General features: G+C 45.6%; 1 protein-coding gene across 1 annotated transcript in view; it reads left to right on the top strand.

The window, feature by feature from the left end:
* The window catches only part of rec114 (REC114 meiotic recombination protein), a 57,182-nt gene extending 47,110 nt beyond the window's left edge, over positions 1–10,072 (top strand). The window contains exons 5-6 of the mRNA XM_080216010.1: positions 893–973; positions 9,696–10,072. Coding sequence (XP_080072136.1) covers positions 893–973; positions 9,696–9,860 — 246 coding nt within the window. The 3' untranslated portion in view covers positions 9,861–10,072. The remainder of the gene's footprint in view (positions 1–892; positions 974–9,695) is intronic.
* The last annotated feature ends 2,396 nt before the right edge of the window (positions 10,073–12,468 follow it).

Below are 12,468 nucleotides of genomic sequence, written 5' to 3'. Positions count from 1 at the left end.
AGGCAATTTAGCATGGCCAATGCACCTAACCACCTTTGAACTGTGGGAGGAAACTGGAGCACCGAAGGAAATCCACGCAGACACGGGGGGATTGTTCAGGTCCGCAGAGACAGTGCTCCTAGGGTGGGATTTCCCGCCTGCGCTCGCCCCAAGACTGGAAAATCCCACCCAGAGTCAGTGGACCTTTGCATGGTGTATGTCCTGCCTGCTAGGATTCCCGTGGTGGGCTGGACAGGAAAAGTCTGTCCCCAGTGCCAGCTAGGCTGGTGTGAGGAGGCAGCAACCAGCTAATATCCACAGGAGAAGGAAAACCAGAAAGAATCTCGTCTCTCAGTTTCTTGTGTAGCTCTCCACAGGCAGCCCCATATTGTAAGGTGAGCTCTGGTTTTAAGTCGGTAGTAACTGTAGCATTATCCCACCGGTACTGCCAAGATTAGCTATGTGCAACACAGTGGTTAGCAGTGTGCCAAGGATTCGGGTTCGTTTCTGGCCTTGGGTGACTGTGTAGAGTTTGCATGTTTTCCCCATGCCTGTGTGGGCTTCCTCTCATACTCCAAAGATGTGCAGGTTGCATGGATTGGCCATGGTAAATTATCCCTTAGTGTCCCCAGAGGTTCAGGTTAGGTGGATTGGCCATGCTAAATTGCCCCTTAGTATCCAACGATGTGTAAGTTAGGTGAATTAGCCATGGTGAATGTGCAGGGATTATGGGGACAGGGCCTGGATGGGATGTTCTTTCAGAGAGTTGGTACAGAATCACTGGGCAAAATGGCCTCCTTCTGCACTGTAGCGATTTTCTGGTACAAAGTTTTGATTGAACATTCGCCACATGGCCCTCTTGTCATTAATGTTAGTATTTGTAAGATCCTGCTTTTTAATCTTTTAATCGCAGGGATGCAGCACAGAGGAGGAGCAAACAGGAGCACACGGTACCCTTCCTGAGGGTAGGGTATCCATCAAAGAACTAGCAAAGGTATGTAGGGATGAGCAACCAAAAATTTGAAGATAATTGCCAGTTACTGTAGATGCTGGATTCTGAAACAAAACCAGAAAATGCTAGAAAATCTCAGCAGGTTTGACAGCATCTATGGAGAAAGAACTGGGTTAATGACTCGAAACATTGGCTCCATTCTCTCTCAAGGATGCTGTCAGACCTGCTGAGATTTTCCAGCATTTTCTGTTTTCTAATCAATAACTTCCTCTTTCAACAGTGCATAAAATCTGTATCCTTGAAACAAATTCTCTTTGAATTTTTTTGTAAGTCAGTGCAGGCGAAAGGTACTCTGGGTAAGTAGATTTCATGCGGAGCAAAACTCCTTCCATGTTGTTCCGATGAGGTTGCAGCATTTCCCAGTCCAGGAGGGCGATTCCCCTTGACGCTAAGGGGTGGCACCGTGGCTAGTACTGCCTCACAGCGCCAGGGACCCGGGTTCAATTCCCAGCATGGGTCACTGTCTGTGTGGAGTCTCCACGTTCTCCCCATGTCTGCATGGGTTTTCTCTGAGTGCTGCTGTTTCCTCCTTCAGTCTAAAGATGTGTGGGTTAGATTAATTGGCCATGCTGAATTCCCCTTAGTGTCAGGGGGACTAACTATGGTAAATGGGCTTATGTGGATAGGGGCTTAGGTGGGATTGTGGTCAGTGCAGACTCAATGTGCCGAATGGCCTCCTTCTGCACTGTATTAATCTATGATTCATCTTGCTTTTGGAAAGCAAGGTGTGGTCTTCTGACTAAGCAAGATGCCCGATTTAACACTAAACTCTAATTGCAAGCAATCATAGATTTTATGATCATAGAATCCCTGCTGTACAGAAGGAAGCCATTTTATCAATTGCATTTGTACCGACCACAATCCCATTCAGGCCCTATCCCTGTAACCCCATGTATTTACCTAGCTGGTCCCCCTAATATTAAGGGCCAATTTAGCATCGCCAATCAACCTAATCCGCACATCGTTGCACTGTTGGGAGAAACTAGAGTACCCAGAGGAAACGCACACAGACATGGGAAGAATGTGCAAACCACACAGACAGTGACCCGAGGCTGGAATTGAACCCAAGTCCCTGGCAGTGTGAGATAGCAGTGCTATTCACTGTGCCAGCGTGCTGCCCGGAGTAACCTTTCTTGCATTCTTTACTTACTTACTTGCTTCCACAAGACCACAAGAAACTACAAAAAGTCGTGAATGCTGCCCAATCCATCATGCAAACCAGCCTCCCATCCATCAACTCCGTCTATACTTCCCATTGCCTCGGAAAAGCAGCCAGTATAATCAAAGACCCACGCACCCTGGACACACTCTCTTCCATCGGGAAAAAGATACAAAAGCCTGAGGTCAGGTACCAACCAACTCAAGAACAGTTTCTTCCCTGCTCCTGTCAGACTTTTGAATGGTCCTACCTCGCGTTAAGTTAATCTTTCTCTACAGCCTAGCTGTGACTGTAACACTACATTCTGAACTCTTCTCTGTGAACGGTTTGCTTTGTCTGTATAGCGCACAAGGAACAATACGATTCATTAATACACATGGCAATACAGATAATAATAATCAAATCAGTTTCAGGGTGAGCATGGCCAGAAGTTCCCACCCTAGGTCTCTTCTGTACCCTCTCCCAAACCTTGACATCTTTTCCCAAATTGATGTCCAGGATTGGTCGCAGTACTCTAGTTGAGGGCTCACCGGTGCTTTATATGATGGAGCTGTATACTTTTCATGTTTTTTTATAACTGTTTATAAATCCAAGCAACTTGCATTTTTTTTTTGTTTAACAGCTTTAAGGGTACCAACTGTGGGACTGTTATAACAGGCCCTTCCCTCAGAGACATTAGTGAATCATTAGGGCTTTATGGCAATCCGGCAGTTTGTTGTTTTTTATTAATTTGTGGGACATGGGCATCACTGGCATTAAGCTGATCTTTCTCTACACTCTGGCTATGACTGTAACACATTCGTTCTGCACTCTCTCTTTTCCTTCTCTATGAATGATATGACTTGTCTGTACAGCACAGAAGAAACAACACTTTTCACTATATACATTGTATCCAGAATACATTCTTCGGTGGCACAGTGATTAGCACTACTGCCTCACGGTGCCAGGGACCCTAGTTTGATTATTGGGCTTGGGTTACTGTCCATGTGGATTTTGCATGTTTTCCCTGTATCTGCGTGGGTTTCCTCTGGGCGCTCCGGTTCCCTCCCACAGTCTGAAAGACATGCTGGTTAGGTGCATTGACCCGAACAGGTGCTGGAGTATGGCGACCAGGGCAATTTCACGGTAACTTCATTGCAGTGTTAATATAAGGCCTTACTTGTGACTAATAAATAAACTTACTTATGTGCCAATAATAAATCGGATCAAATCAGTGTCATAAAACACCCCTTCAAGATTTTTTTAAAGCATTTTTGGAAAGCCAGGTGTGGTCTTCTGACTGAGCAAGATGCCCAATTTAACACTGAATTCTAATTACAAGCAATCATAGATTTTATGATCATAGAATCCCTACAGTACAGAAGGAAGCCATTATGTCCATTGAGTTTGTACTGACCACAATCCCACTCAGGCCCTTTCCCTGTAACTCCATATATTTACCCTAGCTGGTCCCCCTAATATTAAGGGCCAATTTAGCATGGCCAATCAACCTAACCCGCACATCTTTGCACTGTTGGAAGAAACCGGAGGAAACGCACGCAGACGTGGGAAGAATGTGCAAACCACACAGACAGTGACCCGAGGCTGGAATTGAACCCCAGTCCCTGGCATTGTGAGATAGTAGCGCTGCTCACTGTGCCAGCGTGCCGCCTCACATCAATTCTGAACTTGTTGGTGGAGCAACCAGGGGAAAAAGAGGGAAATAGATGGTTGATTAAAAAAGGGAATAGTTTGGGGAAACTGAAAGCACAAATTGGAAAGACAATAATGAAAAGAACCTTTATTTCCTGCAAGCAGGAAACAAATCTTCTTCCACACATTGTAATCTATCGCTCGTTGTTTGTATCTCTCAATGTGTTAAAAGACAATATATGTGACAAGTTAATTGGTAGATCTCAAGTTCGACAGGCAAAGTTGAGTCTCTCAGTGTTAAAGCAGTTGAACCTTTTTAATCCCAATGCCAATCTTACCAAACCACAACTCCAGCAGATAGCCTTTACATCTAGTGACCCCCAACAACTATGAATTGGGAGATGTGTCTCCCATATCAGCTCATCTTTCAATGGCATCTTTCACACTTAACACCAAGTTCAACAATTTCAGGTCACTATTTCCATCCAGCCCCATTTTGTTTCTCTTGGTGCCTCGCATGTTTTGGTTTGTCACTTATTTTTGCTTCAGATAACAGCACACCCGCTCTACTTGTTACTTCTTTCTTGTTCTGAAACTCCCATGGCAACACAGAAAAGTTACAGCACGGCAGTAGGCCATTCAGCCAATCTTGCCCATGTCAGCCCAGAGACACCCAGATTATTTGTTTTAACGAGATGTGGGGATCGCTGGCTGGGCCTGAGCTTTATTGCCCATCTCTGATTGTCGTGCATTTCAGAGGGCATTTGAGGGTCAGCCATACTGCTGCGGGTCTGGAGACGCATGTAGGCCAGACTGGGTAAGGACAGCAGATTTCCTTCCTTAAAGGGCATTTAATGAACCAGATGGATTTTTACAACTGGCAATGGTTTCACATTGTTAGACTTTTAATTCCTGATTTGTACCAAATTCAAATTTCACCATTGGCCGTGGTGGGATTTGAACCTGTGCATTACCCTGGGTCTCTGGATTACTAGTCCAATGATGATATCACTATGCCGTCGCTTCTTCTTTCTAATACTGTGTTGTTTATTCATCCACCCAATCACAGACCTTCCTCCCTCCCCTCCACCCTCCCCACCCTTGCTCAAAACTGACTATATTTCTAACTTTGCCTAATTCTGACGAAAGGCCATTGATCTGAAACGTTAACCATTTTACTCTTGTTCTTCAAGATGCTGCCACCCGCTGCTGAGTCTTCCTGGTGTTTTCAGTTTTAATTTCAGATTTCCAGCACATGTGGTGTTTTGCTTTTGTTTGACTTCCGTATTTTTCCAAGATACAGACAGTGGAGTGAAAGACAAAAAAAAATAGCCGCAGTTAATGCAATAATAGAGCAATCTGGGAATATTTTTTGGCGAATATTCTTGGAAAGGTTTCCCTAGTTGTCATTCAGTAGAAAACTTATGGCGGCACAGTGGTTAGCACTGCTGCCTCACAGTGCCAGGGACCTGGGCTCGATTCCTAGTTTGGGTCACTGTCTGTGTGGAGTTTGCACGTTCTGTGTGGGTTTCTTCCGGGTGCTCCGGTTTCCTCCCACAATCTGGAAGACTGTCCTGTTTAGGTACATTGGCCATACTAAATTCTCCCTTAGTGTACAAAGAACAAAAATCAGCCCGGGAAACAGGCCCTTCGGCCCACCGAGCCCGCGCCGCCATCTCAACACCACCAGTCCCCCTCTCCACCCACGACCCCTGTCTAATGTTTTATGGCCATCCAGATTGAGGGAATCTGATTTAGGGACAATTTATTCCTGCCAATCAGCCTAACAGCACATCTTTGGGGTGTGGAAGGAAACCGGAGCGCCCGGAGAAAACCCACGCAAGCACGGGGAGAATGCGCAAACTCCCACAGACACCGGCCCAAATCCATGTGTCTGCACAGCAATCAGCGATAGTCACTGAGCTGTCGTCTTGCCCAGTATCTTGTCCAGTTTAGGCACACACTAACGACATGAAGCACTAGGCCAATCTCAAACAACCAAGAGCAGCCCCAGTACGACTCATCGCATGTATGCCCCTCGTTGGACATGAGGTGGTCCGACTTAAAATCTGTGAATGAATAGAGTGTGGCGACTAGGGGATTTTCACAGTAACTTCATTGCAGTGTTAAAGTAACCCTACTTGCGATAGTAATAAATAAACTTTTAACTTTTTCCTTCCTCACTCCATCTGGGTCACAGTGCAGTAGCGAAAATATTTCCTCTGGTCACAATATGTTAGTGGGATTTTTGTTATTCATTTTACGGGATGTGGGGTTCGCTGGCTTGGCCCAGCATTTGTTGCCCATCCCTAATTAATCTCCATTTCAGAAGGCAATTGAGACTCAACCACATTGCTGTGACTCTGGAATCACATATAGGCCAGACCAGTTTAGGACAGCAGATTTCCTTCCCTAAAGGATGTTAGTGAACCAGATGAGTTTTTACGGCAGTCGGCAGTGGTCTTGTAGTCATCATTAGACTTTTAATTCCAGGTTTTTGCTGAATTCAAATTCACCATCTGCTGTGGTGGGATTCGACCCAGCTCATTATCCTGGGTCTCCGGATTCTCGTCTAGCCACAATATCACCACACCACCGCTCTGGTACCTGCATAGAGAATCCCTACACCGCGGAAAGAGACCATTCAGCCCATTGAGTCTGCATCACCCACAATATCACCCAGGCCCTATTCCCATAATTCCACTTCTTTACCCTGCTACTCCCCCTGACAATTTAGCATGACCAGTTAACGTAACTCTCACATGTTTGGACTGTGAGAGAAAACCAGAGCACCCAGAGGAAACCCACGCAGATACGGGGGGAGAATGTGCAAACTCCACATAGCGACCCAAGCTAGGAATCGAACCTGGGTCCCTGGCATTGTAAGGCCGCAGTGCTACCCTAGTTTCCCTAGTCACTGCATGTTTGTGCTGATGTTTTCAGCAGTCAGTGAATCAATGGGAAGATTTCATCCCATCAGTGATTTTGTGGAAATATTTCTTCTGTTCGCGATGTGCCTGCGATAAGATTCATTATTTTTTAACGAAAGATTTAAGAACCGGTTTGTGATTTCACTGGAGCAGGCATGATGTTGTTGATAAAGCTTGATCTTTATCAATGCACTACCGAGTACTGGTATTTATTGCACAATGCAGAAATATCAAATTAACAGCCTTCTGTTTCCTACGTTATATTCAGCACGCTGCTGCAGTCAGGAAAAATGTCAACTTGTATTCTGACAGATTGAAATTAGCTCGCTTTGTGTACGTGTGAGTTTACAATGAAGGAAGCTGTCGCATTTTGCTAAGTGGAAGGAACTGTGTGATAAAGAGCCTGATTATGTTGCAACATCGTGATGTACTGTAATTAAACTGGAGGTGTCACAAGGATTCAGTAGTGACAAGACATCTGATGTGGAAACAACTACCTGGTAGATTTCAACGAAAGCACAAAAATGTATGAGCTACATATCTCCCCAAAGGGATAATGAGGCAATGAGGCCCAGTGGTAACATTGCTGGACTATTAATCCAGAAACTCAGCTCTTGTTCTGGGGATCCCAGTTCCAATCCCACTATGGCAGATGGTGGAATTTGAATTCCAGAAAAAAAAATTCTGGAGTTAAGATGACCATTATGGATTGTCGGAAAAACCGATCTGGTTCACTAACGCCCTTTAGAGAAGGAAATCTGCCATCCTTACCTGGTCTGCCCTACGTGTGACTCCAGATCCACAGCAATGTGGTTGACTCTCAGACACCCTCTGAAATGAACACTCAGTTCAAGGGCAACTAGGGATGGACAATAAATGCTGGCTACCAGCGATGTTCACAAATGAATGACAAGTTGTGGAGATTAGTAAAGTTATTGGCAGCCTGCTAACATGGGATCGTGAAAAGAGAAAATTCTGTAAACGCTCTGCAGATTTGGCAACTGCTGCAGATCGAGAAACAAAGTTAACTTTTCAGGCTAAAGCTCCTTATTTAGAATTGAACTGGACAGACCTGCCTTTCCCATCCCACCATCCAATTGCAAACACAAGAGATGTAACACCTTCCCTTTTACTCTTGCTCCTCACCACCCAAGGCCCCCAACACTCCCCCCAGTGGTTCACGTGCTCTTCTTTCCATTTAGTATACCATCTTGGCTGTTCTCAGTGTGGGTCGAGATTCTCCAGATCTCATGCCACTGCTGCCAGCGAGAACGAAGAACTCAGCGCTTGGCCAAAACCCCGTCACTTGCTGCGGGACTGGAGAGTCCCAGCCGAGGACAAAGTCGGCCGATTCCGGCCGTGCTCTCCTGCACATTGGGGAGACCAAACACAGATTGGGCGATCCCTTTGCTAGACATTCAGTCCACAAGTGTGACCCCCCCCCCCACCCCACCCACCCACCCGAGTTTTCAGTCGCTTGCCATTTTAATCCTCTACCTTGCCTATCTCTATCCTGATGTGGAAGTTGCCGGCGTTGGACTGGGGTGGACACAGTAAGAGGTCTTACAACACCAGGTTAAAATCCAACAGGTTTATTTGGAATCACGAGCTTTCGGAGCCAAAAGGGAAAATGCTGGAAAATCTCAGGAGAGAAAAGAGCTGACGTTTCAAGTCCAGATGACCCTTTGTCAAAGCTCATTATAAAGCCATTATATGAGTTTTTGGAGTGCTGATCCTGCATCAGGTGACTCAGCAGACGGAAGGGGCAGCGCTCCAGAAGCTCGTGGTTCCAGACAAACCTGTTGGACTTTAACCTGGTGTTGTGAGACTTACCTCTATCCTGGACCTGCTGAAGTGTTCCGTAAAGGTCAACGCAGGAACGTACCTTGTGTTTCGATTAGACATGGATGGCACAGTGGATAGATGGCACAGTGATTAGCACTGCTGCCTCACAGCGCCAGGGACCTGGGTTCAATTCCTGGCTTGGGTCACTGTGCGGAGTTTGCACATTCACCTCGTGTCTGCCTAGGTGTCCTCCGGGTGCTCCGCTTTCCTCCCACAGTCGGAAAGCAGTGCTGGTTAGGATGCATTGGCCATGCTAAATTCTCCCTCAGTGTACCCAAATGTGCCCCAGAGTGTGGCAACTGGGGGATTTTCACTGTAATTTCATTGCAGTGTTAACATAAGCCTACTTTTGACAATAAATAAATTCTAATTTTAGACACTTTGCAGTGTTTGGACTTGGCATTGAGTTCAACAGTATCAGACTGAGAATATTGATATTCTATCCCCCCTCACCCCCTCCTGCTACCAGCAAGAACGGAGAATTTGGCACTCGACCAGCTCTCCATTCGCTGCAGCGGGCTAGGAGAACCCAGCCAGGGGTGAGCTCAGGGAATAAAAACATAGAAGATAGGAGCAGGTGGAGGCCATGTGGTCCTTTCGAGTCTGCTCTGCCGTTCATTACGAGCATCCAATTCAACAGCGTAATCCTGCTTTTCCCCCATAAGCTTTGATCGCATTCGCCCCAAGTGTTATATCCAGCTGCCTCTTGAATACAATCCTGGTCTACATTTCCGTCTTCCTTCAGCTCTGTAGATTGGCCCTTGGAGCTGAAAGTTAACTAATTTTTCCCCTCCACAGATGCCGTCTGACCTATCCCTGTAACCCCACATACTTGCCCTGCCAGTCCCCCTGCCACTAAGGTGGTCAATTTAACATGGCCAATCCACCTGACCCGCACATCTTTGGAGTGTGGGAGGAAACCCACGCAGACACAGGGAGAACGTGCAGCTTCCACACAGACAATGACTCAAGCTGGGAATCGAACCTGGGTCCCTGACGCTGTGAGGCAGGCAGTGCTAACCACTGTGCCCACCGTGCCGCCCTCTCAAGAAGCTTGAGGGAGCATATTTCAGTGGCAGACATTTTTAAATCCATTAAAATAGCCTCAATTCCATAAGTTGAGTTTTTTTTTCCCTAGTCAATGTTGGGAACTACATCACCGAAGCTGCCATTGGCCTATCAGCAGTCAGCATTGAACGCAGAGGAGTTGGGTCCTTTCTTGCGACTCTGTCTCCTGGATCAGAGTTTCCCGGCATTCGTGGAACAGGTGGAACAGGAACTTAAGAAACTGATTGATGAGTGACTAGGACAACATTTGGCTGTTCTCCAGTTGGTGAAGATCCAGATTTAGATGCCAAAGGAACTTGCTTCAAATTGCATCAACCTTTATTGATTCACCATATGTTTGCATTTCCTCTGGATAATATCTCTGTGGTAGTATCATCTCTATTAAATCTTAGACATTTTGATCAGTAGTTTTCCAGAGCCTTAAACCATAATAAATTACTTGATCAACTTAAGTCTTGATTTGTTCACTTTTAAGTCAAATTCCACCACTTTAGAACCATAGAATCCCTACAGTGCAGAAGGAGGCCATTCAGCCCATCAAGTCTGCACCAACCCTTTGAAAGAGCATCTTAAATATACGCACATCCTGAGATACTAAGAGGCAATTTAGCATGGCCAATCCACCTGAACTACACATCTTTGGTCACTAAGGGACAACTTAGCATAGCCAATCCACCTAACCGTCACATCTTTGGACACTAACGGGCAATATAGCATAGCCAGTTCGCCTAACTTGCACATCTTTCGACACTAAGGGGCGATATAGCATGACCAATCCACCTAACCTTCACATCTTCAGACACTAAGGGGCAATATAACATGGCCAGTCCATCTAACCTTCACATCTTTAGACACTAAGGGGCAATATAACATGGCCAATCCATCTAACCTTCACATCTTTGGACACTGAGGGCAAATATAGCTTGGCCAGTCCTTAGCCTGCAAATCTTTGGAGTGTGGGAGGAAACCCACACAGAAATGGGGAGAAGGTGCAAACTCCACGCAGACAAGGTCACAATTAAACGGGGTTGTTGGCGCTGTGAGGCAGCAGTGCTGACCAAAGTGCTGCCCTTTCAAAGATATGAAGGAATCTTAGAATGAACACCTGGGATCAATGTTGTACAAAGATAGCCTGAAGATTTATAATTCTTGAGAAATACTTTTCAGAGGGATAAAAATAACAGCAATAAACCTTCAATGAAATTTAAAATGAAACCTTTGAATAACTTCTTTTGTTACTGTGATGAATGAAAAGTATTGGTTGCTCTGCAGTCTATTACAGGAGGAGGAAACATAATTACTATTGGAATTCTTCCTTTTCACTTGGACCAATGTATGACTTTGCCAAACAAAAGCGTGTTGCTGTCAGCCCTTGCTGCATTCATTGCAGACAGGACTGACCATTGTTTAATGGTGGCATTGGGCCAGACTTGGCTGTGAAAGTGGGCTTGGTGGCAGACTGTAAAGGAGATTTTTTTCTCCACTCTGCACTAACATCACAATCGCTGGGACACTGGAGTAGTAACAGCAGAGTCACGGGGCTAAGAAGTGTTGTATTACCCCTTAGTGTCCAAAGATGGACTGTTTTTAAAAGGGTATATATTTTTATTCATTTGTGGGACATGGACATCAACACTGGTCCGTATTGTCCATCCCTAGTTGCCTTTGGTGGGCAGTTGAGAATCAGCCACATTGCTTTGGGTCTGGAGTCACATGTAGGCCAGACCAAGTAAGGACGGCAGATTTCCTTCCGTAAAGGACATTAGTGAACCCGGTGGATTTTTCCTAACAATGGTTTCATGGTGATCAGTAGATTCTTAATACCAGATATATATTTTATTGAATTCACATTACACCATCTGCTGTGGTGGGATTCGAGCCCTAGTCCCCAAAACATTAGCTGAGTCTCTGGATTAATAGTCTAGCGATAATACCACTAGCCCATGGCTTCTAGGTTGGAGACACAGATATTGCATAGAGAATGATCAGCTTAATATAAGGTAGGTCCATTCAAAAGTCTAATGGCAGCAGGGAAGAAGCTGTTCTTGAGCTGTTTGTTTCATACTCTCAGGCTTTTGTATCTTTCCCAACGAAAGAAAATGGAAGAGAGAATGTCTGGGGTGCATGACGTCCTTGATTACACTAGCTGTTTTTCCAAGGCAGTGGGAAGTGGAGATACAAGTCAATGGATGGGAGTCTGGTTTGTGTGATGGACTGGGCTACGTTCACAATCCTTTGTAGTTTCTTGCGGTGTTGGTCAGATCAGGAGCCATACCAACCTGTGATATATCCGGAAAGGCTCTGGAGAGTTGTGCATTGAATGTGAACTACGTGGAGTGGTAAATTAACATTGTAACGTGTTTAAAGTTTATTTATTATTGTCACAAGTAGGCTTACATTAACATTACAATAAGTTACTGTGAAAATCCCCTAGTCGCCACACCCTGGCACTTGTTCGGGTACACAGCAAGAATTTAGCATGGCCAATGCATCTAACTAGCACATCTTTCGGACTTGGGAGGAAACTGGAGCACCTAAAGGAAACCCTCACATACATAGGGAGAATGTGCAAACTCCACACAGATGGTGACCCAAACTGGGAATTGACCCCGAGTCACACAGATGGTGATCAAGCCAGTAATTGAACCTGAGTCCCTGGCGCTATGAGGCAATAGTGCTAACCACTGTGCCCACCATGCAAAAATATGCAGAATGACTATTGACCCTATTGTGTCAGCCAGTGAGTTGGAGGCAGGACAAGCGTTTATTGGTCGGGGGATTGAATTTAGGAGTCGCAGCGTCATGTTGCAACTGTACACAACTCTGGTGCGGCCGCACTTGGA

Source organism: Carcharhinus amblyrhynchos, chromosome 32 (assembly GCF_965287045.1).
Source record: "Carcharhinus amblyrhynchos chromosome 32, sCarAmb.v2.hapA, whole genome shotgun sequence".
Taxonomy (NCBI): domain Eukaryota; kingdom Metazoa; phylum Chordata; class Chondrichthyes; order Carcharhiniformes; family Carcharhinidae; genus Carcharhinus; species Carcharhinus amblyrhynchos.
The sequence above is the reverse complement of the archived record's forward strand: the minus strand, read 5'-3'. Positions and strand labels throughout refer to the sequence as shown.